Source organism: Sphaerodactylus townsendi, linkage group LG09, assembly GCF_021028975.2.
Source record: "Sphaerodactylus townsendi isolate TG3544 linkage group LG09, MPM_Stown_v2.3, whole genome shotgun sequence".
NCBI lineage: Eukaryota > Metazoa > Chordata > Lepidosauria > Squamata > Sphaerodactylidae > Sphaerodactylus > Sphaerodactylus townsendi.
In genome coordinates, this window is record NC_059433.1 from 36,029,288 (window position 1) to 36,051,151 (window position 21,864).

Sequence of the window (21,864 nt, forward strand, 5' to 3'; positions counted from 1 at the left end):
AGTGGTCAGTTGCTCCATGAATGGACTGTTCAATTACAGTCTAATCACATTTTGAGTGATGAAAACCATGCAAAACACAACTCAAACACCAGTTAACTATGCTTGTGACAGCCAATTTCACATTGTCTCCCTTCATGTATACGTTTAATACCATCAAGTCAAAGCAAATGTATGGTAACTCCAGCAAGAGGGTTTTAAGGCCAGTGAGAAGGAGAGGTGATTTGCCATTGCCTTCCTCTGCAAAGTCTTCCTTCATGGTCTCCCATCCAAGTGCAGACCCTGTTTCATTTAGATTGGGCTACATCAGTGATGGCAAACCAGCGGTGAAGCCACAAGGGGGCGGGGGGTGCGTCGTGCACCGGGTGCACACCTGGGGGGCACAAAAATCACCCCCAGGCCCCTCCCGCATCCCCCACGGCACCCTTCCCGTGCGCCCCAATGGCCCCTCTGCGCCCCCCGTGGCATCCCCACCCCCTTCCCACACTTACCTTAGTTCCTTTTTCAGAACTTTTTCAGGCTTCAAAAGGCCTTGTTTTCAGTAAAAGCGGCCTGAGGAGCTACAGTTCCCAGGAGACCTTGGGGCTCACAAGGTCTCCTGGGAAGTACAGTTCCCATCATGCCTTTTTTTTTTTTACTGAGAACAAGGCCTTTTGACGCCTGAAAAAGACTCTCGACAGCGCAACATAAAGTTGTAATTTCAGATCCCCAGGCCCCACCTGGAGGTTGACAAGAGTAGTACTGAATGTTTGCTTTTTACATGTGACTTTGATGGACTGGAAACATGCTGCACAACCAGATTTAAGGGGGGGGATGACTTGGTTATCTCCAAGGATTTGTGGTACCAAGTTTTTAAAAGCACACATTTTTAGGTACTGTCTTATGGGAGGAGGGGGTTGCTAGAAAATTGGAGTCCCTCCATCTCAACTGAAATGTCTGTTTTTGTCCCCATCTTTATCTTCTAAAACCCCATTCTCCAGTATTTTCAAAGTCTGTCCCAATCGAAGAGTAAAGTGATTGCTTATGCTACGTACACAATTTATTACCCTGCTGTTCTGCTCCCCACACCAGGGGCCCAGGACAGCTTTCACAGGCTCATTGTTAATATCACAAAGCAATAAATACATGCGTTGACAAAACTAAAAAAAAGGATTATAAAACAGAAACTTGTATTCATGTTTGTGTGTGTATGCAAACATGTATGCACATAAGGTTGCCAAATCCAGGTTAGGAGATTCCTGGAGATTTGGGGAAGGAGTCTAGTCACAGCAGGGCTTGAGGCACTGGCGTAATGCCCATTGGGCAAGGTGGGCAGCTGCCCATGGCATCACCTTGTGGGGGGCATCAAAATGCTGGGATCGTTTTTGGGTATTTTAGTGGTTTTCCATTTTCGGCCTGCAGGGGGCGCAGTTTTTAGGCTAGTGGCACCAAAATTTCAGCGTATCATCAGGGGACTGTCCTTATGCTACCCCCCAAGATTGGTGAGGTTTGGTTCAGGGAGTCCAAGGTTATGGACTCCCAAAGGGGGTGCCCCTATCCCCCATTGTTTCCAATGGGAGCTAATAGGAGATGGGGGCTACAGTTTTGAGGGTCCATAACTTTGGGCCCCCTGAACCAAACTGTACCAAACTTGGCGGGTATCATTAGGGCAGTCTCCTGATGAGACCATGAAAGCTTTGAGACTGTGCCTTCAGAAATGTGCCCCCCACGGCCTGCAACCCCCATTGACAGAAATGCAGAAAACTCAATGCAGAACAAAGATTCTTGGGCAAATTTCTAGGATGTTCCTGCAGGGGGTGCATTTTTGGATGTATCGGCACCAAAATTTCAGGATATCATCTGGAGATGATGGCACCCCCCAAGCTTGGTGCAGTTTGGTTCAGGGGGGCCAAAGTTATGGACCCTCAAAACTGTAGCCCCCATCTCCTATTAGCTACCACTGGAAACAATGGGGGATGGGGCACCCCCTTTGGGAGTCCATAACTTTGGACTCCTTGAACCAAACCTCACCAAACTTGGGGAGTAGCACAAAGACAGTCTCCTGATGATATGCTGAAATGTTGGTGCTGATATGTCTAAAAATGCACCCCCTGCAGGCACCAATGTCCTGGTGCAAAAAAATTGGTCGTGGTGGAGCGGCCGCCCATGGGGGGGGGCATCCAACTCAGGTTTTGCCCAGGGCTACAGTTTGCCCAGGGCTGCCTCGTTACACCCCTGGCTTGAGGAGGGGAAAGTTCTCAGCAGGCTGTAAAGCTCTATGGTCCACCCTCCAAAGCAGCCATTTTCTCCAGGGAAACTGATTGTTGATTAACAACAAAACAAATTATCTTAGTGATATGAAATGTAGATCTTGCGATTAATTAACTGACAGAGTATTGAACAACCTCTACTTAGTTATTTGAAATCCTGGCAGAAGTGTGAAACTAAATTAAGGCAAAGCAGCTGCAAAATTTGAAGGGGGGGAGGAAAAACACACATTGATTGATCTTAATTTTTTCTTCAAAGGCACACTTTGGGACCCTGGCCCTTTAGCAACAAAACAACTTCCGTTATCTTAGTGATATGAAATGCAAATCTTTTCATTAATAAATTGACAGAATATTCTACAACCTATTTTTAGTTGCCTGAAATGTTGGCAGAAGTGTGAGACTAAATGAAGACAAAATAGCTGCAAAGTTTGAAGGGGGGGGGGATGAGAGATACACACTGATTGATCTTAATCTTTCTTTTTTTAAGCACACATAGCTGCGTGATAACTGAATGCCTCTCTCTCCCCCAGCATGCTCACACAGCCTCTCATTAGGAAGGAAGGAAGCCACTGAAGTATTCCCGCACTCCTGTGCTGAAGCCTCGCCTTTTCAATTGGCCATCTTGTTAGGGAAAGGAAACTAATCGAAGTTGAAAAGGATATACACAGTACATTAAATTAAATGCCTCAATGTCATTATGGTTAAACTATAAACTATTCTCCCACATTTTTTAGGTGTGACTACAGTGGAAAGATAACTCAACTTCTTTCAAGCAGATAATTATTTTTCATGGCAGAGGGGGTAGTCTCAATTCTGGTATAGCAATTAATGTGAATGTTGTATAAGAAAAAAATAATTAATGACAGTTCCATTATTTTCATGAACTTTAGCGCAAGCAAGATCTTGCATCACAATTGCAGGATTATACATGCACCCTTTGGGAGAAGCTATGTAAAACTTCTATTCAAAAATTAAACAAAGGGGAATTTACCTTATATGAAAGCTGCATCAACACCAAAGATTACTCTTGAGAAGACTACTCACACAGCTGCATTAAAAAAATAAGTAGTGATGGTAAAGAGAAAGCAACTCCAAATTATTATTTTGCTTCAGTCCAGAAACACTTTCATGCATGGTAATTCTCAAAGCTTCACAGAAGGGCATCCTTTCAATAGACTTAACATTTTGTTAACAGAGCCATAGGAGTGGTAATCTGACTGAGCATTTAGAAACCAAACATAACCCCTAGAGGGTGACATATCACTAGGGCTGACAGAGGCCAGTTCCCCTGGATAAAAGGTCACTTTGAAAAGTGGACACTCTGACATCACACCCATTGCACTCCCCTTCCCAGATCCTGCTCTTCTCAGGCTCCACCTCCAAAATCTCCAGGTAACCCTATGCATGACCCATGTTGCACTGAATAATTCAGCTTCCAAAGGAATGCATAACCCCCACAAAATAATTGGTTTTCATGCTTTCAGAAGACTGAGAAACCAATTTTACATTTTCCCCTACAACTTGAGAATGTTGTTAACTTGCCCATTTACACATATATAGACTAACAAATTTGCTCCAGATGATGGTTAAATCCAAACAAGAAGAAAGTCGTATATTTGGACATCCCATATCTATTGGCAAGTTAATTTCTTCTTATTTGTTTTGTAGAAAGTTATCCATACTTTTCATTTAGTACTACAGCATCCTTTAACTCAAGTAATCATTTAACTCCATGGGCTGCATGATTAGAACCAGCGTTTACTCAATCATAAAGTAAAATAGAATATAACAAAACATGGTGGAAGAATTTCTTGTTCCAAACCTTATTAGAGAAATGTACATGCTACAAATTATACCTAAATTCATTGAGGTCAATTACACACAAAGTCTTTGCCGTGTAGTGGAGGCCAGTGTTTACTGCAGCAAGATTTCTTGTACAGATGTAATTTCTGAAGCCGCACTTTCACTTTCCAATCTCTTCATGGCAAGTGAAACCACTTATAGCACAATTTAAATCTTGCTTCGCCACCAGAGCAGGACTGATTTGCCAGTGGGCACAGCTTTGCTCTGGACCTCTTCCCTCTGCCCATGGCAAGCCTTCCCACTCCTACGCACCCAGGGGCATTGTGGGAGAAAATGGTGCAGGGGCAAAATGGTGCCAAGGCACTGCCCCCTGCAGTGCGGCCCCACCCCCACTTACCTTTTCTGCTGGCCGAAAACAGCTTTCTGCTGGCTGAAATTGGCCAGGCTGGTGGGGCGGGGCCAGGGCTGGCAAGGCAAGGTGAGGGGGAAGGGCAGGGGTGTAGCTAGGGTAAATGGAGCCCGGGGCAAAATCTGAGTTTTGCGCCCCCCCCCCCATATGGGCAGCGTCCCTCCCCCACCACGACCAAACAACATTTTTTGCACCAGGTCATCTCAAAGTCACTATCGCATTATAGAACATGCCCCAACACACAAATCTGAACACACCCAGGACTCCCTAGTTTAAACAACATTGAAAGTGATGCTATTTTTTGAAGGCGGGAATCCACCCTGAAACAGCATCACTTTGTTGTTTAAACTACAGAGCCCAGATTCTCCTTTTAAATCCACCTTAAGGGCATACTCTGGGCTCCCTAGTTTAAACAGCATTGAAAGCGATGTCTGTTCTCAGGGTAGATTCCCCACCCCAAACAGCATCATTTTCAATGTTGTGCGTGGAAGTCGCCTGGTAGATCTTGTTCCTAATGTTTCACCTGCATCTGTGGCTGGTATTTTCAGAGGTGTATCACAGAGAGAAGTCTATTATACACTTTGTCCAGCCTTCTCTTATAACAGATTTCTCTCTGTGATACACCTCTGAAGATGCCAGCCACAGATGCAGGCAAAACGTTAGGAACAAGATCTACCAGACCATGGCTACACAGCCTGTAAAACCCACAACTACCAGTTGAATCTGGTTTTGAAAGCCTTCAACAATACTTTCAATGTTTTTTTTTAATCTAGGGAGCCCAGATTCTCCCTTTAAATCCACTCCAAAGGAGGTGGATTTAAAGAGAGAACCTGGGGAAAATTTGAGGGTGCCTGTCAGGGGAGCAATGTTTAAGCTAACAGTACCAAACTTTTAGGCTATCTTCAGGAGACTCTCCTGATGAAACCACCCAGGTTTAGTGAAGTTTGGTTCAGGAAGCCCAAAGTTATGGATCCTCAAAAGGGTAGCCCCATTTACTATTAGCTCCCATTGGAAACAATGGAGTATGGGGTTACCCATTTTGGGGGTCCATAACTTTGGACCCCCTGAACCAAACTGCACCAAATTTGGCTGGTATCATCAGGAGAGTCACCTGACAATAGCCTGAAATTCTGGTGCCGCTAGCCTAAAAACTGCACCCCCTGCAGGACAAACATTGAAAAAACCCTGAAAAATAGAAAAAGCCACACACGAACCTGCAATTTTTGCGCCCACCACAAGGTGGCGCCCGGGGCACTTGTCCCCGGATGTCCCCATGGTAGCTACGCCTCTGGGGAAGGGAGAGTGTGGCCCTTTCCCCCTCACCGGTACACTCCCACCTCCTTATAGTTATGCCTTGCACCACTTTACACGCCTTCCCCCTCACCTCCCCTTCATGCTGTTGGCTTCTTTACAAATCACAATTAACACATTACTATTTAAAGGCAATAGTATAAAATCCCATATATACCCTCTGCCTCCAAGTGATGCTTGCAGTTTATACCTTATTTAAAGCTCAAGTGAATAAAATGTCCCTGTCCTGAAGATATATAACAAAGGTGCTTCTATCACCTTCTCAGGAAGTCCATTCCACACAATGGAGATACAATGAGAAAGGAATGGTGGACAAGTATAAGATCAGACTGCATCTTTTCAACCACACATGCCCATTTCTCTGCTGACTCTTATCAGACGGTCCAGATCTCAGGCGATGGCCTTTCCATAAAAACTTCATTCTTCTTCTTTAGAGCTGTGATCGTGCTATTTCCCAAGTGGTCTTATCTATGCTGTCACGGGTTACAGAAAGTAGGATAAACCTGTTACAAGGAGATAGTCCATCGTGGCTTCCTTAAGAGACACTAATATCATATTCCATACAACAGCTAAAATCACAATAGACATAACAGATGGGAATAGTATCTCCCCAGTGTCAAATTACTACTGTATAAGTGCCGCTGATTGTGTTATATCCTTTTGACAGAATTGTTATGTGAGGAAAGGCAGCTGATTCCCTTTAATAAAATAAGGAAGAGGAATATATCTATGCAGCCCAAGAGTAATAAGTTTGTCACTGTTTGTATCTGTGCTATTTTCACAGATGCTCAGAAAACAATCCTTAATTCAATTACTTTGTTAATCTATATATATAAAAAGCTAACCATTTGTTTGTTGGTCTTGCCCTAACACCGAAACAGCTGGACGGATCGCCCCCAAATTTTCACATGACGTCCTTCCCTGTTGCAGGCAGGTAATCAGACCTTCAAATGCCAAAAGTCCATACCTGAGCCAGGTAAAACATCTCTTTCCTGGCACACCAGGCCATGAAACTGGCTCTGTTTAACTGTCACCCTTAGAATGTTCGTGCAGCCTGTCTGTGGCCTGGGGGCTTGGTTTGCCCTTAGAATGTTCGCAGAGATGGCCAGAGATGAGCAGTGAAATAGTAAATAGGTAATACTGGTAGGTAATACGAGTGGAAGTGAAACACATACACACTTTGCCGTGTGAGACGTCAGGTGGGGTTCCCCCCTACGAACACATGAGGTAACTTTCACTCTCTGTGCCTCACCCAATACTACCACACAACACACATACTCTCATACACATCCACTTCATCCTCACACACCTCACTCTGCTCTCCCTCACATCCAACCACCACTTACCCACTTACTCACCCATATTCGCTACAGCTCTCTTTTACTAAAAGCGAGCTGGAGTTTGCCTTTTTCTTCTAAGAAAATCCACGGGGTGGGGGCGAACCAACACTACTGGCTCCACTTCTTTTGCACGTGGCCCTTTAAAAACCCAGGGAGCTGGCCTCGATCTGAGCACCTCACCACCCTACCTCTGCTGCCTGACTGGGATAGCCTCCTTGCCCCAGTTCTGCCTTACCCAAGCCAGGACTCAACCAGCCTCATGGTCAACCAGCCTCATGGACAGCGGGATTCGCACTCTGGGCAGTTCCGCTGTGGAATGGAAAGGGTTACCTTATACTAAAAACCAAGCCAGCACCATATAATAATGTGAATTGAAAAGGGAAAGCGGGATTCCATTTGACCACCCCAGAAGAAGAAGAAGAAGAAGAAGAAGAAGAAGAAGAAGAAGAAGAAGAAGAAGAAGTAGTAGTTTGACTTTATATCTCCCCTTTCTCTCCTGTAGGAGACTCAAAGGGGCTTACAACCTCCTTGCCCATCATCCCTCACAACAAACACCCTGTGAGGTTGGTGGGGGTGAGAGAGCTCCGAAAAGCTGTGACTAGCCCAAGGTCACACAGTTAGTGTGTGTGGGAGTGCACAGGCTAATCCGAATTCCCCAGATAAGCCTCCACAACTCAAGCTGCAGAACTAGGAATCAAACCCGGTTCCTCCAAATCAGAGTGCACCTGCTCTTAGCCACTACGCCACTGCTGAAAGGCTATGCTAGGGATCATTGGACCTACATGGACATCTGTGTGGGTTGCGGACTACGATGAGAAGGACAATTGCCACAGCAACACGTGGCCGGGCTCCGCTAGTGTGTATATATAATCTGCATTGGCTAGAAGGGGTATTCACATTAAAAATGTCCATTTTTCACTGTCTGTTCTGAAGTCTCAATGTCAATCATTAATTAACATAAACAGTAACAGAAGCTTAAAGGTAATGTAATCCTGGTTTATGAAAACACTGTTTGTTAAGCATTTTCAAGGTTGTCTCAGCCAGTGATTGCTGGGGGCCCAGAAACTACAAAGCATTGCCTGCATGCCTACAGCTAATGGGTCACTATACCAGAAATGTTTGCCTTCTCCAAGACCTGAAAATCTGCCATCTAAAAAAATAAAATCTGCTAATGGCCAGGGATGGGAGGAGATAATTCCATATATGTATGTTGGCCCAATGTATGCATGTTGGCCTTATTTTGGGAGAATGGACAGAATGGAGAGAGATTGAATACACAGAGAATGGACATAATTTATGTGTGTACCAATAAGCTTTTAAAAAATCTGCTAGTGTAGTCAAAGCTTCATCTGAGGAGTTGAGTTGCCTTTCAGTAGAGAGAAAGGGATCAATTCACAATTTTCTGTAATTCAGATAGGGCCAAAGCCTCTGCTCTGGAATAAAGATTCTTTCCTGTTTGGTTACCTGTACTCAACAAATCTGAGTGATACAGATATACATTAAGTTTGGCAACTAGAGTAAGAGTTTGTCATTTTGGATGTGAATTGACTTAACAGAACCCCCCCCCCCCTCCCTGTTTTTGTTGAAAAACTCTGGGCTGTGGGAGCCAGAGAAATTTTCTGGAAGGGCAAGGGGCGGAATCTGGAGCTGACCATATTTTTCTCTGCAATCCAACTGGAACTGCATCAGCTTATGTAAGATAGACTGAATCAACTAAGCACCTGTATATACTGAAGTCCTTCCACTGACAACTACTACTGATCTTGAACTCTTGTTGAAGGAACATCAAAAGGCTAGCAGGTTTGTAATGTTGATCTAGGCAGAAGAAAAATTATTTTAAAATTGAGCCAAAACACATGGATGTTTGCTGGATGTTTCCCCTATCTTCCTCACCTATGGGGAGGATTTTTTTCCTTCTCTCTCTCATTTTACTTCACACAATCGTAAGGACAGAATAAATTCTAACAGTTACATTTAATGGTTCTGTACCTGGTTGACAGTATGGTGTACAAACTGCAATTTGATTTTTATACAATGTTTCATTTATTTATATAATTTTAACTAGACAACATTACATTCTACTTATGAGAACTCAATATTGTTTTTATTACAGAGTTCTCTGAAGAACTCTGCTGGTAAAACATACAGGGAATTTTTAGCTGAGTTTTGAAATATATATTTTTCTATTGCACCACTGGCCTTGACCTTATTTTTTTTATCGTTTAGTGGCCAGTACAACCTTTTGATTTTTTCCAGTCTTTCTCTGTACCACTTAAACTCCATCATACAGCTATCCAAAATATGGGAGTTGAATGTTTGAAGGTGGGGCATTTCAGTGTTTGCCCCAAGTGCCATTTTTTATAGCTATACTCCTGGGTAATATCAAGGTACAATTAAAAAATACAGAGTATTCAAACTCTTTCCTTTAGCACACCAATGAAGCTTTATTATTATTCATTTTATGTATAACAAAATTCTTGCTCCCCAACAAAGGTTTCTCCCCCCCCCTCTTTTCCATCAATTTAATGATTAATTAAGTTAGTGTCAACCAGGCCTTCGATCAAGTTCACATGAAGCAATAATAGTACTAGCTTCTCAGGCCTGCTGAGATCTAGTGATTACTTCCCAATGCGTTGTTCATCAGTGCAATTCAGTTTAAAACATAATTTTGGGAATTGTGTCAATCCAGCTAAATAGCACCAGGAATCCTTGCTTACCTTGATTTAAGCTGTCTTTTTAAAAAAAAATCAACAGAAATATACAGGAACAATATGTAATTATGAATCCAACAACCCTAATGAGATCTTTCAAAATTAATATCCCTGTAAAGATAGAAAAATATACCAAAAGTTAATTTATGATTGTTCATCTCTTAACCTTGAAAAAGTTAATCCAGGGCAGAGATAACATATATTAGCTCTGAGAACCTTCCAAACACTTGAGGAATTTCAAATTTCACACAGCTCCCCCTTATCTCCTTTTGAAAAGTTATCAGACATATTCATATATGTACACATACATACATACATACATACAAACACTTTCTAGAGATAATAGGTTCAGCCTAAGTGTTCAGTTTGATGTCTGCTAAATATATTGGTTAATGGTAAAAGTTATTACTTAACTGCTAAGCATACTTTGCTATGGATACTTGTCAGAATTAGGAAGCTAATTTATATTTGCTGCATGATGTTAAATCAACATACTCAAAATACAAAATATATTAATAGGGCAAAGAAGTTATAATGCACACTAACTGTTTCCAGCATCCCATTTCATACCAGGAATAGGAGAACATGTTGAACACTGAAAACTACAAGAATCTTTGCCTGCAATGATTAAGGACTGAAATAAGCATAATGAATAAATATAAAAGGCTGTAAAGATACCAAAAGCTTTTTTGACTGAGCCACATCCATAATTCCACCAATTCCCCATGGATCAGTAATGACCTGGTGCATACTAGGTCGCATGCAAGGGAAGGGAGGGGGAGGGGCAACCCTAGCAAGCGGATTGAGGGGTGGCATGCAAGGGAAGGGGAGGGAGGGGGTCCGGCATCTGGACATGGCCCACCCATCCTTGCAGAGGAAGGGGTAAGGGAGGGAGGAGAAGAGGTGGCATGCAAGGGAAGGGAGGGAGGGGTGGCATGTAAGGGAGGGGAGGGAGGGAGGAGTGGCATGTAAGGGAGGGGAGGGAGGGGGTCCGGCATCTGGACATGGCCCACCCTAGTGAAAGAAGGGGGAGGGGAGGGAGGGGGAGGGGTGACATGAAAGGGAGGGGAGGGAGCATTGATTTCATGACTCAGCATTGATTATTCTTCAGTAGCAGCTGAATGTGGAGTCCAAAATTAGTTATTACATCATCAGTTAATCTATATATATAAAAAGCTAACAGTGACTTATGTTAGTCATGCCCTAATGCCGAAACAGCTGGACAGTTCCTTTGTGGAATGGAAAGGGTTACCTTATACTAAAAAAAAAGACACCACCATATAACAATGTGAATTGAAAAGGGAAAGAGGGATTCCATTTGACCACCCCAAAAGGCTATGCTGCGGATCATTGGACCTGCATGGACATCTGTGTGGGTTGCTGACTGTGATGAGAAGGACAATTGCCACAGCAACACGTGGCCGGGCCCTGCTAGTATTATATATGCGTACCAATAACCTAACTTAATGTGGTTAAATAAGGGATGGAGGAGTGAAAATACTGCTGTGATATTTAACCGAATCATAACCAGTGCTCCTAACATAACCAGCATTTTTAAAAATTTAATATTAAAAATATCTAAAGTGTAGGGCTTTAAATATCTGTGGAAATCTGTCACACTCTTACACATATCCCTTTCCTTTTATTAAGCTATTCCCCACACACACTCCTAAAATCGTGCTCCTGCCAACAGGACAAAATCGATTCACAAAGAGCTAAGCCAAACAGTACATAAAAAAGAAGTCAAGGTCAATACCAATTCTATCTTGAGAAAAAGATTTTCTATCATCACATATAGCAGACCTCAAAATCAGACCTCAAAATCCATTCATTGGGTCATCCCAAGAAAAATTCAGTTGAACATAATTCTGTGCTGTTCTTAACATCTCATCCTGATTGTGGGAGTTCCAAAAAAAATAATGAAAAATTCCATGGCTATCTGAGGGGAAAGAAAATATGCTCTAGCATATCAACTTGACTCATCTGAGCAGGGCCTCCTAATGGTACTGACACACAAATGTGCAAAGAGCAGCAAATGCCCATATACCTGCAATCTCTGTTGTGGCCTCCATTTTATGGCACCAGCCTGCCTGATGAGGTTAAGAAATATCCCACTCTTCTGGCTTTCTGCAAAATATGCAAAACTGAATTATTCAGAAGGGAATTTTTAAACAGGTAATAGGGCTAGACCAGGGGTAGGGAACCTGTGGCTCTCCAGATGTTCAGGAACTACAATTCCCATCAGCCCCTACCAGCATGGCCAATTGGCCATGCTGACAGAGGCTGATGGGAATTGTAGTTCCTGAACATCTGGAGAGCCACAGGTTCCCTACCCCTGGGCTAGACTGTGATCAAATCATTCAGAAAGATGCTTTGCTACTATGTACTGCCTGTGTCTGTTAGTGTAAGTATGCTCCTACTTTCTGCATCGTGTAATGTTTATGTTTTATTTCAGGTCTGTTTTCAGCTCTATTTCAGATTTCTGCAATTCAAATACTATTACCCTGTTTATCAGATGTTCCATCCTCTTGACTGTATTTGATTTACACAGTAATTCATATTCAGTATCGGTGAGAAAGGCAGACTATAATTAATGTCAACAATAAATATATAAAAATGAATGTCAGACTCCAATGGAAGACAAACGTTACGTCAGAAAAATTACAAAGACCCTTAATGAATGCATCAACTTCTATACTGCGATGAAGTTTTATATTCCCAGAAAATAGTTTTGGAGAAGTACATATCTAATATCATTAAAACTGTGGTTATATTCTGAATGTTCAGCCACCTACGTGAACTGTATGATATCAAACACTGATTACATACTAAATGAGCAATTCATCCATACAGTCTGTACTGTTGGCAGGTGCGATTCACTGTACTTCCTGCTATAACATAGTCATTGGTGCAAAAGTGATTAATCTTTAAGTTGAAGTAAAGGACAATATCACAACAAATTTGTAGAATTAGAAATGGTAGCAAAAACTGAAGTTTCATTTCCTCTTGTATGTTTACTTAATGTCACAAAAAGTGAAGTTTGACCAGCAAGCTAAGTTTTCTTTACATGTCTATCTCCCTTCATGTTTCTTCTTATCCAAAAGAAGCATTTGGATCCATAGTAGCATTTATGCAGGTATATGGATATCTCCCCTCAAAGCATGACTTTCTTGCTTCACAAAAATTATGGGACAAATCACACTCCACAGATGGAGATTCTTGCACCTATGGAAAAGCTAGTCTGAATCCACGCCTTGGCATGAATAGTCATTGGCCCTTTGTGCACTTGCAGTTTTCGGCACAGCCCTGCTACTTTCCCTAGCCACCATTTGCCTGCCTCCTGAGGAGAACTTTTCTGGGTTTGGATGGTTGTTTGTCACCTGAATCTTAATTTTTTCAAAGGTCCTTTGATCTATCACTCCTGAGATAAATGGAAAGTGCTTAATGTTTTAAGCCTTATTGATTCCCCAGAAATGCTGGCAAAATTGTTCCTGCATGGGTTGGGGAAGGCGAGTAGGAGCACATAAGCTAATGGTAGCAAAATGCACACTGCTCTGTTCTGCTTTCCTTGAATAGGCAGGGGGAAAACAATGCTTGGAAATCATGGGGCTTCTCTGATCTGTGGCACAGTGAGTTCTGAAGAGGGAAAACATGCACAATTGAGAATCTGACCCAAAAATAATGTACGTTTGACCTGAAGAGACCAAATGTACACAAAAGGTCATTGTCTACCATGCCTTATTTTGCCAGATATATTTACCTTGGAATCTTAGGGCCTTTCCCCACTTACCTTAAGCCCCGCGCTACTTGAGGAGAGTGGCGGGGTCCTAACACTCCCGACGACAGGCTGACAGCGCCCAGCCGTCCCTGGCAGCTGCTGCTGTCCACGCCCCTCAGTGCGTGGCATCCAAAGGCGCTCTTCTGCCGATGCCTTTTGATGACCGCAGAAACTAGCGGGGTCGTTAAGGGGATGCCGGTAGCTGCCTGGGATGCCAGCTGGCTGAGAAGGCTGGCAGCGGCATAGGGGGGATCAGGCTGTGTGGGGAAACGCCCTTGGTCACATGTTCTTCAGTGGACTAACTAAAAGTCATCTGGCATATGACTATGAAAGGAAGTAGATACCTTACTACAGCAGGGTGAATTGTACTTTTAAAAAAGAACATTAGACAGGCAAAAAACCACATATACTAGAAAAAAACTATAATTTTTTAAGGATATGAAGTTGTGACAAGGGAATGATCCACTGACAAACTCTTAGCAACTCATGTCATTTCTGAAATCAGTACAAAGTGTTCTATGAACTATTCATATAAATTGTTTTAATAAGAACTAAGTTCTGCTAATCTGAGCTAACTTTATGGGTTATTGATGCCATTCCTATTTAAAAACTGAAGTACTACACATTGTTATTCTACTATTTTTTACAACTTTGCTTAATCCAGACCTTAATAATTTTTTCTATAGCTCTAGGAGCCAGTCCAAAAATTTAAAAGTCAGCCACATTTTACAGCCACCTAGGTTTTGGGGTTTTTTTAATGGTTGTATTTTAAATTATTGCTACCAAAAATGTAATCCTAACCTCTTTACAGTTTATTTTGTAAGTTTATTAGCACTATAATAAATGTGTTATGGAATATAAATAAAAATAAGAGTGAGCCTGGTTATCATCACAACAAGAAAAAGCTAACCTTTAACTCTACCCTAACTTCTCAACTTCTCATAATTCTATCACAGCTCTAAAAGGTTTCATTTTAATTATAGTATAGAAAGCAACTGGTTAATAAATTCATTCATCCACCAGCACAGAAAGATGTAATTTTAAGTTTACATATAAATGAGCAATTATAAGAACAATAAATGCAATTACTTTAAAATAAATGTAATAAAATGATGCAAAACACTGACAAGCACTAAGATATGCTGGGAAACACTACAATAAAATCATTGCTGAAAATAGTGCCACAATGACATTTCTAGGTGCTATGGTGATCTGGACTCTGTCAAGCTCAGTGCTAATCCAATTATTTTAACTCACAAAAGACATCTGTAAAATACACAAGATCTTCAATACAATGATTCTCCTGAAGGTTCAATTTAAGCTCTGAGAAAAAATCAGCTAACATTCCAATAAAGCAAAATTCACACAGATGGTAGCAATTCAACCATAACCAATTCAACCATAACATTTACAGACCAATCCACTGGTGGGGAGGGGGGTAGACGGGTGGCAGACAGGGACAGCACAGTTGCACTGTCTCCTAAGAGGACTATGGAGGTGTGGCAAGGTTAAAATAAAGAAAGAAAACTTACCAACCATCCTGAAACTCCCCTATTCAACCCAATGGCCTGTGCATGAGTCAATGCCAGGAAAGGGGGCGTTCCCAGGCTGAAAGGCCTGAGGAAGCCGACTAAGGTCAACTCCACCCCCAGGAAAAACCCCATCAATGCTAGTGCTGGCACAGCGGCATCATGACTATTCAGGCAACATGGAGGCATGTGGTTCCCAAGAGGCAGTGTAAATGTCCCCCACACTGGCATGGATGTCACTGATGTCTCATGGAGTGGCAGCAACACCGGTGCCAGAGTCCTACCAGCTCCACAACCCTTTTGCCCCTCTGTGGATTGCACTGCTAAAGTTAAAAAACAAACAAAGTGAAACTCTTTTGCTATGAATTACATCTAAACAGTGTGTTTTCTTCTTACCGAAAGAGCAACTTCACAAGATTAATCAGCTTTGCTAATCATGAGCCACCAATCACAACCCAAATCCATTACCCTGGTGAGCAGGAGGTGGCACTTTAAAACCAGCGTTTCCAGTCCTTTTCACAATCAGAGAGGACTAAAAATAAAAAGGGGGTAGAAGAATCCAACATGATTCCACCAATCAGAAAAAATTCTCCCATCCCAAACAGAGAACACAGATAGAGAATATAAATTCTACACGGGACACAAAGAGGTGCAACACAGCTAGATGTTAAGGACCATTATATTCTGAAGCAAAATGAGTAGCAGACTTACACTTCACCAAGCAAACACCTGCTCAGATATCACAAAGTTTTCTTGATTTTATCCACTTTCTCCTTCCAGCATTAGTTAATGCACTCATTGTGTGTCTCAAGGCTGGTTTTACTACCCAGGGATTCATTTCCAATCTCAGTAGGTATAAATCCAACTAACCCTTAATACAAAGACTCATTACATGCTTTCCACACTTGCCCTCAAACTGGCTGATATCTTCAATGCCCTTTCCCTTCTCTAAAAATTCTTAGAAGAGCAAAAGCAGACATAGAGATTATCTCCAATAGGCTCCAGCAACAGTTAATACCCATCACCTCCTGAATGCAGTAACATTACTAAGGCACAGAGAAGTGTCAAAAGTTGCATGAATCGTGTTTTTTTCAAGCCTGATTCATTCTTTTCAGTACCTCTTTGTCCACATTCTCCCCACACTTGGCACTAATCCTCTGTCCGAAAACCAAGCTAACTGCAAACTTTTTACAGGTGTCTCTGACCACCATGGCTGTTCTACGCATCTGACTCATAAACTGCTATTCTTTCCCCTGGTCTGGCACTCCTTTCTGCTTATGCTGCTGAGCCATGCTAACATGTTTCTACTCATACCTCCTTCAGCACTGCCCCATCTGACACACAGAAGCGAGTTTTGTCCATTATTTTTCAAATGTCTATCTGCATCACTCTCCTGCCTGTACACTACTTTCTTTTGCTCTAGACTCGAGCACTTCCCTTCTGACCAGCAGTGTTGTCTCTACATAAAAAAGGATATTCTGATACAAGGTTTGCAGCCTCTCTTGACCTTTGACTCAGCCCCATTCCTACTACAAATAGGAGCTACATGCTCCTGAAAGACTTACGGGCTTTTATTCTGATGTTTGCCTTCATAGGTTGCAGCCAGTCCACAAAAGCAGTCCAGGATAGAAACAAAACCTCAATCTTGAAAGTGACTCAAGCCTGCTGCTTATTTTTATTGCAAAAGTCTACCAGGAATTATCTCCCGGAATAATTCCTATTATAGCTTCTAATCTAACTGAAGCCTAAGGAAAAGAAACCAGATGACTCGGAACAGGTGCTCAAAATAAAATGATCTTCGCTCATTAGTTCAAGAAAAGAAAGCCAGTCCACAATGCACTAACATTACTGAGGCACACAGAAGTGTCAAAAGTTGTGTGAATCATTTTTTCAGGCCTGATTCCTTCTTTTTTGTACCACTTTGTCCACATTTTCCCCACACTGATCCTCTGTCTGAAAACCAAGCTAACTCTGCAAACTTCTTGCAAGTGTCACTGACCACACATGGCTCATCTATGCATCTGGCCCATAAACTGCTTTCCTTTCCCAGGTCTGGCACTCCTTTCTGCTTATGCTGCTGAGCCATGCTAACATGTTTCTACCGATATCTCCTTCAGCAGCGCCCCACAGAAGGTGGTTTTCAAAAGAGTTTCAAAAGAGTTTCAAGGGGACACGTTTGTATCACCTTTCCAGGCACCTGATGAGCTGGACTGGGGATTCGCGGCCACGCTGTTGTCAATTACTGATACTACTGATAAGTGACAGGTAAACCGGATTAACTAACGCGCACCACTTGGAGAGCGCGCCAGACCGGTGACCCGCGCCCAGCTGCAGATCTGCGCACATTTCTTTGGAACCCAAGAGGGCTTACTCCCGAGGAAGCGCGGCCGAGCTCGGGCTGCCCGCACCTAGCAGGAGCGATGCCAAGGAGCTGGCTCCACGCACACGAATGGCCAAACGAGGTCCGAAGTCGCCGTCGCCTCCCTGGGCACCCCCCCACACACACACACACGCCGTGGCCCTCGGCGCGCCGAGAGGACCCCCCCGCCCCAACTGCCAAGCCCAGCGAGAACCGGCGGAGGCTCCTCGCCCCTCACTGCGCCGCCGCCGCCGCCATCCCTCCCCGCGCCCACAGCGGCGAGGGGCAAACAAAGCGCGGCGCACTCACCCCTAGCTTCCTGCTGCGGATTTTCACGTAGCCTTGCTTGACGATGTCGTTAAAGTTGGAGGCCATGGCCGGCCGGCTGCGACGGACGTCCCCGCTCAGCGGCCGGCCTCTCCCCCTTCGCCTCCTGCGTCCTCCGGAGCGCCGCCGACCGCCGGCTCCCGAGGAGCCTCTGACATCCAGGCGGCGGCGGCGGCGGCGGCAGCGGAGCAGGTCCCCTTCGGCGCGTGCCGGGCAGCCCCCTCCCGACGCAGCCCGCCCACTCCTCGGTCAAGCCCGGCTCCTGCAACCCAGCAGCCAAGCGCAAAGAGAGGGGCAGAGGCCACTGCCGCGCCTGCCTGGAGCGCGCGAGCGAGAAAGAAGCTGCTTCCCGGCTCTTCCACCAGCTCCTTGCTTCTCCCCCCCCCCCCCCGTGGCAGCTGCGGCACCCACCGGCTCTGGAGCGGCTCGCGCCACCCCAGCTTCCCTATGCGCGAGGGGAGGGGGAGGTGCGGAGAGGAAGGGCTTCTCGCTCTGCCTCCACCACCACCTCCTCCTCCTCCTCCTCACACCTCAGCTCAGCAGGTCGGCTCGGGGGTTGACATGGTGCTGCTCTGCTCCCGTTCCCAGGCTCCCTTTCCCGCCTCTTGCGATAGGTCCTGGAGGAAAAGAATGGCACCCTGCCCGCTTCGGCGTGTCTCTGGGCTGTCTACCTAGGTTTCAGGAGCGGGGAGGGGATTTCTGCATGGCTGCCTCCTGGGTGGGTGAGGAGGGCGCGCAAACAAGCTATTGTCTCCCACCTGTGTGGATGGGTGCTGGCAAGAGATGTGGTTGCTAGTACGAATCGGTGAAGGGGCGCTGCACAATCCTCCTCGCCCTGTTATTCCTTTGGTTGATAGGACTTTTCCCTCCTAGAGCTGCAGGGAGAATGTCTAGCCAATCTTGGCTGTCAGAGATGCAGTCAGAAATGTGAATTTTGCTCTCAAAGATGCTGAAAAAGGAACATCCTCCCCACTTTCACCCACATCCCTACCTTTAATTTCTTTCTGTGCTAATGTTACCTTCCTGCATCCTTAGAAACGCTCAAAGCGGCTAAGTAGAGAAGACAATTAGAGAAAACCGAACAATGCCTCTGAAACTGACACGAACTTAACTTTATCAGACCATTCGAAGGCCTTCTGACATAATGTATTCTTGCAAGTCTTTTACAGCACTGGTCTTGTGTCCTCGAAGGGGAAGTTCCACAATACTTAACAGACATGTATTGAAATATAATTTAAACACTGGTAATTTGTTTTTTCTATCCGTCAGAGCCCTTAAGGTACTTCACACTATAAAACAACATCATAAAATAACAATAACATATATGCCAAAAACAGTAAACGTTAAGCATATTTGAATTACTGAGTGAATGCTTAACTCTTTCCCATTAATATCACTGTTAGAAAGATCAATGAGTGAAATTATCAGTCATCAATTATTGAGCTTCTTTTAGTTTCACTTATATATTTTTCTTCTGTGGGTCCATCAGTTTTTGGATCATCTTGAACCATAAAGGAGATGAATGTATAGGAAATACTAATCTAAATCTGCACAAAGGGTTGTTTCTTTTTTTCTGGTAAGGCTTTTAAAAGCTAGATAGGGGCGGGGGGGGGGGGGGTTGGCAATTTTTTTTAGCCTACAAACAGTGGTATCCAGAGGTGGGATCCAACCAGTTCTGACCACTTCTCTCGAAGTGGAGCAGCAGTGGCGTAGGAGGTTAAGAGCTCGTGTATCTAATCTGGAGGAACTGGGTTTGATTCCTAGCTCTGCTGCCTGAGCTGTGGAGGCTTATCTGGGGAATTCAGATTAGCCTGTACACTCCCACACACGCCAGCTGGGTGACCTTGGGCTAGTCACAGCTTCTCAGAGCTCTCTCAGCCCCACCTACCTCACAGGGTGTTTGTTGTGAGGGGGGAAGGGCAAGGAGATTGTAAGCCTCTTTGAGTCTCCTGCAGGTGAGAAAGAGGGGATATAAATCCAAACTCTTCTTCTTCTTCTAGAAGTGGTTACTAATTTTTTCTGAGTGCCGAGAAGGGGTTACTAAAGCAACCTCCCTGCCCAATAGGGACTGCAGGTGCGTGTGTGCGGCAGCACCACTGTTTGAATCCCACCACCATCGGAACCTGTTATTAAAATGTTTGGATCCCATCACTGGTGGTATCCTTTCTACTTAAAAATCTAGGAATAAATCTTCCTGTTAGAAAAGGTAAACATTAAACTGAAATATATTCCAATCAGACAAATGAATTGAAAAGAATGTCATGGGCTGGACCAGAAAAACAATTTCTATGGTGCATCCAATCAGGTTCACTGTGATAAAAGCTGTACTGAGATATAAACAAAAGATACACACAACACAATGAGTTGTCTAAAAGAAAAAATTGCTTGCCTAAAAGGAAGTTGAATTGTTGCTTCCTTTGAGCCCTAATTCTATTTATTTAGTTCAATTTATGCCTGAATGCATATTAGTTCCTTTTGCCAAATAACTTCAAGCACCATATAAATTAGACAAAGGCAACAAAAATGCATGAATCCCTCCAAGGTCTAGACATGGAATTCTAAATGGCCTCACTTGCATACCTACTGCATACTGCCTAGTCATAAACAGAATGCTTTCCCCTCAATACATGGTTGTATGTAAAGTGCCATCAAGTCACAATGGACCTATGGTGAAACCATGGAGTTTTCCAGGCAAGAGACCTTCAAAGGTGATTTGTCATTGCCTTCCTCCATGGGCATTGTGAAAGAAGTTAAACAGGACTGTATTGTCGAAAACTTTCACGGCCGGATTCAACTGGTTCTGGTGGGTTTTCCAAGCTGTGTGGCCATGGTCTGGTGGATCTTGTTACTAACGTTTTGCCTGCAACTGTGGCTGGCATCTTCAGAGGTGTATCACAGAAGGAAGTCTGTTATACACTATGAAACGTTAGGAACAAGATCCACCAGACCACGGCCACACAGCCCGGAAAACCCACCAGAATCAGTTAAACAGGAATGTTTGCTGGCTCCATTTTTATTTAATTTTTGAAAGTTGTATTTATTTTGCACATATAGACAACATATACAGAAAAAGAAGAAAAGTCCAAATCTGGTCTCCCCTCCCTCCCTTACAGTAATAATGATAAAAGAAAACGAAAAAAGCACACACATATCCCTACAAATATATATGGTGACTTCTAGCTACCTCACTATGGATCGAAATGCAAATCTAGTTCCATTATTATGGTTAATATCTACATTTTTTCACTTTTAGTCCTTCTTAGAAACCTACTTTAGTCCAATACGCTGTTTTCATTTAAGTCTTGAATCCTACTGTTATTTCTCTATTTGTATATGTTTTCAACAAGTAGTCTGCAAAGTATTTCCAGTCTTTTAGGAAATTCTTCTCTCTTATAAACACTGTCAGTCTTGCCATCTCTGCATATTCTGTGACTTTCAAGATCCAGTCTTCTTTTGTTGGAATTTTATTTATCCCCCTATTTGTATGAGGAGAAGTTGATCTATGGCTGCCAATCTCGATCCTCCTTGATCTGAGATTGCAAATGCCTTAGCAGACCAGGTGCTCGGGAGCAGCAGCTGTTGAAGGCCATTGCTTTCACATCCTTCATGTGAGCTCCCAGAGGCATCTGATGGGCCACTGCAAGTAGCAGAGTGCTGGACTAGATGGACTCTGGTCTGATCCAGCAGGCTCTTTCTTATGTTCTTATGCATATAAAATCCTTGCTGCAATTGTCATATACATTAAAAAGTGTTCTGTATTTATCAGGAATACCCTCCCCCCATCAATCTCAACAAAAATGCCTCCATTTTTAAATTGATATTTTCATAATTTTTTGCATTTAAAAAAATTATATCCCAAAACAATTTTACCTGTTTACATGTCTATCACATATGAAAAAAAGAACCATTCTGTTGCTGACATTTTTGGTGTTAAATACTATCTATATATCATCTTATAGTAATTTTCTTTCATGTTATAATAAGCTGCAAATTTAAAATCTTTTTTCCATAATCTTTCCCATTGTTCCATTTGTATGTTTCTCCCCACATT

At 43.4% G+C, this 21,864-nt stretch overlaps 1 protein-coding gene across 3 annotated transcripts in view; it reads right to left on the reverse strand.

The window, feature by feature from the left end:
- Window positions 1-18,215, reverse strand: part of DOK6 (docking protein 6) — a 280,829-nt gene extending 262,614 nt beyond the window's left edge. For 2 of the 3 annotated variants that reach the window (XR_007245411.1, XM_048507351.1), the window contains exon 1: window positions 17,796-18,208. Coding sequence is in view for 2 of the 3 variants with exons in the window: in XM_048507351.1 (XP_048363308.1) it covers window positions 17,796-17,861 (66 nt within the window). In the remaining variant the exon portion in view is untranslated. Of the gene's footprint in view, window positions 1-17,795 lie in introns of all 3 variants that reach the window. The other variant, XM_048507353.1, reaches the window with a different exon arrangement.
- Window positions 18,216-21,864: the final 3,649 nt, after the last annotated feature.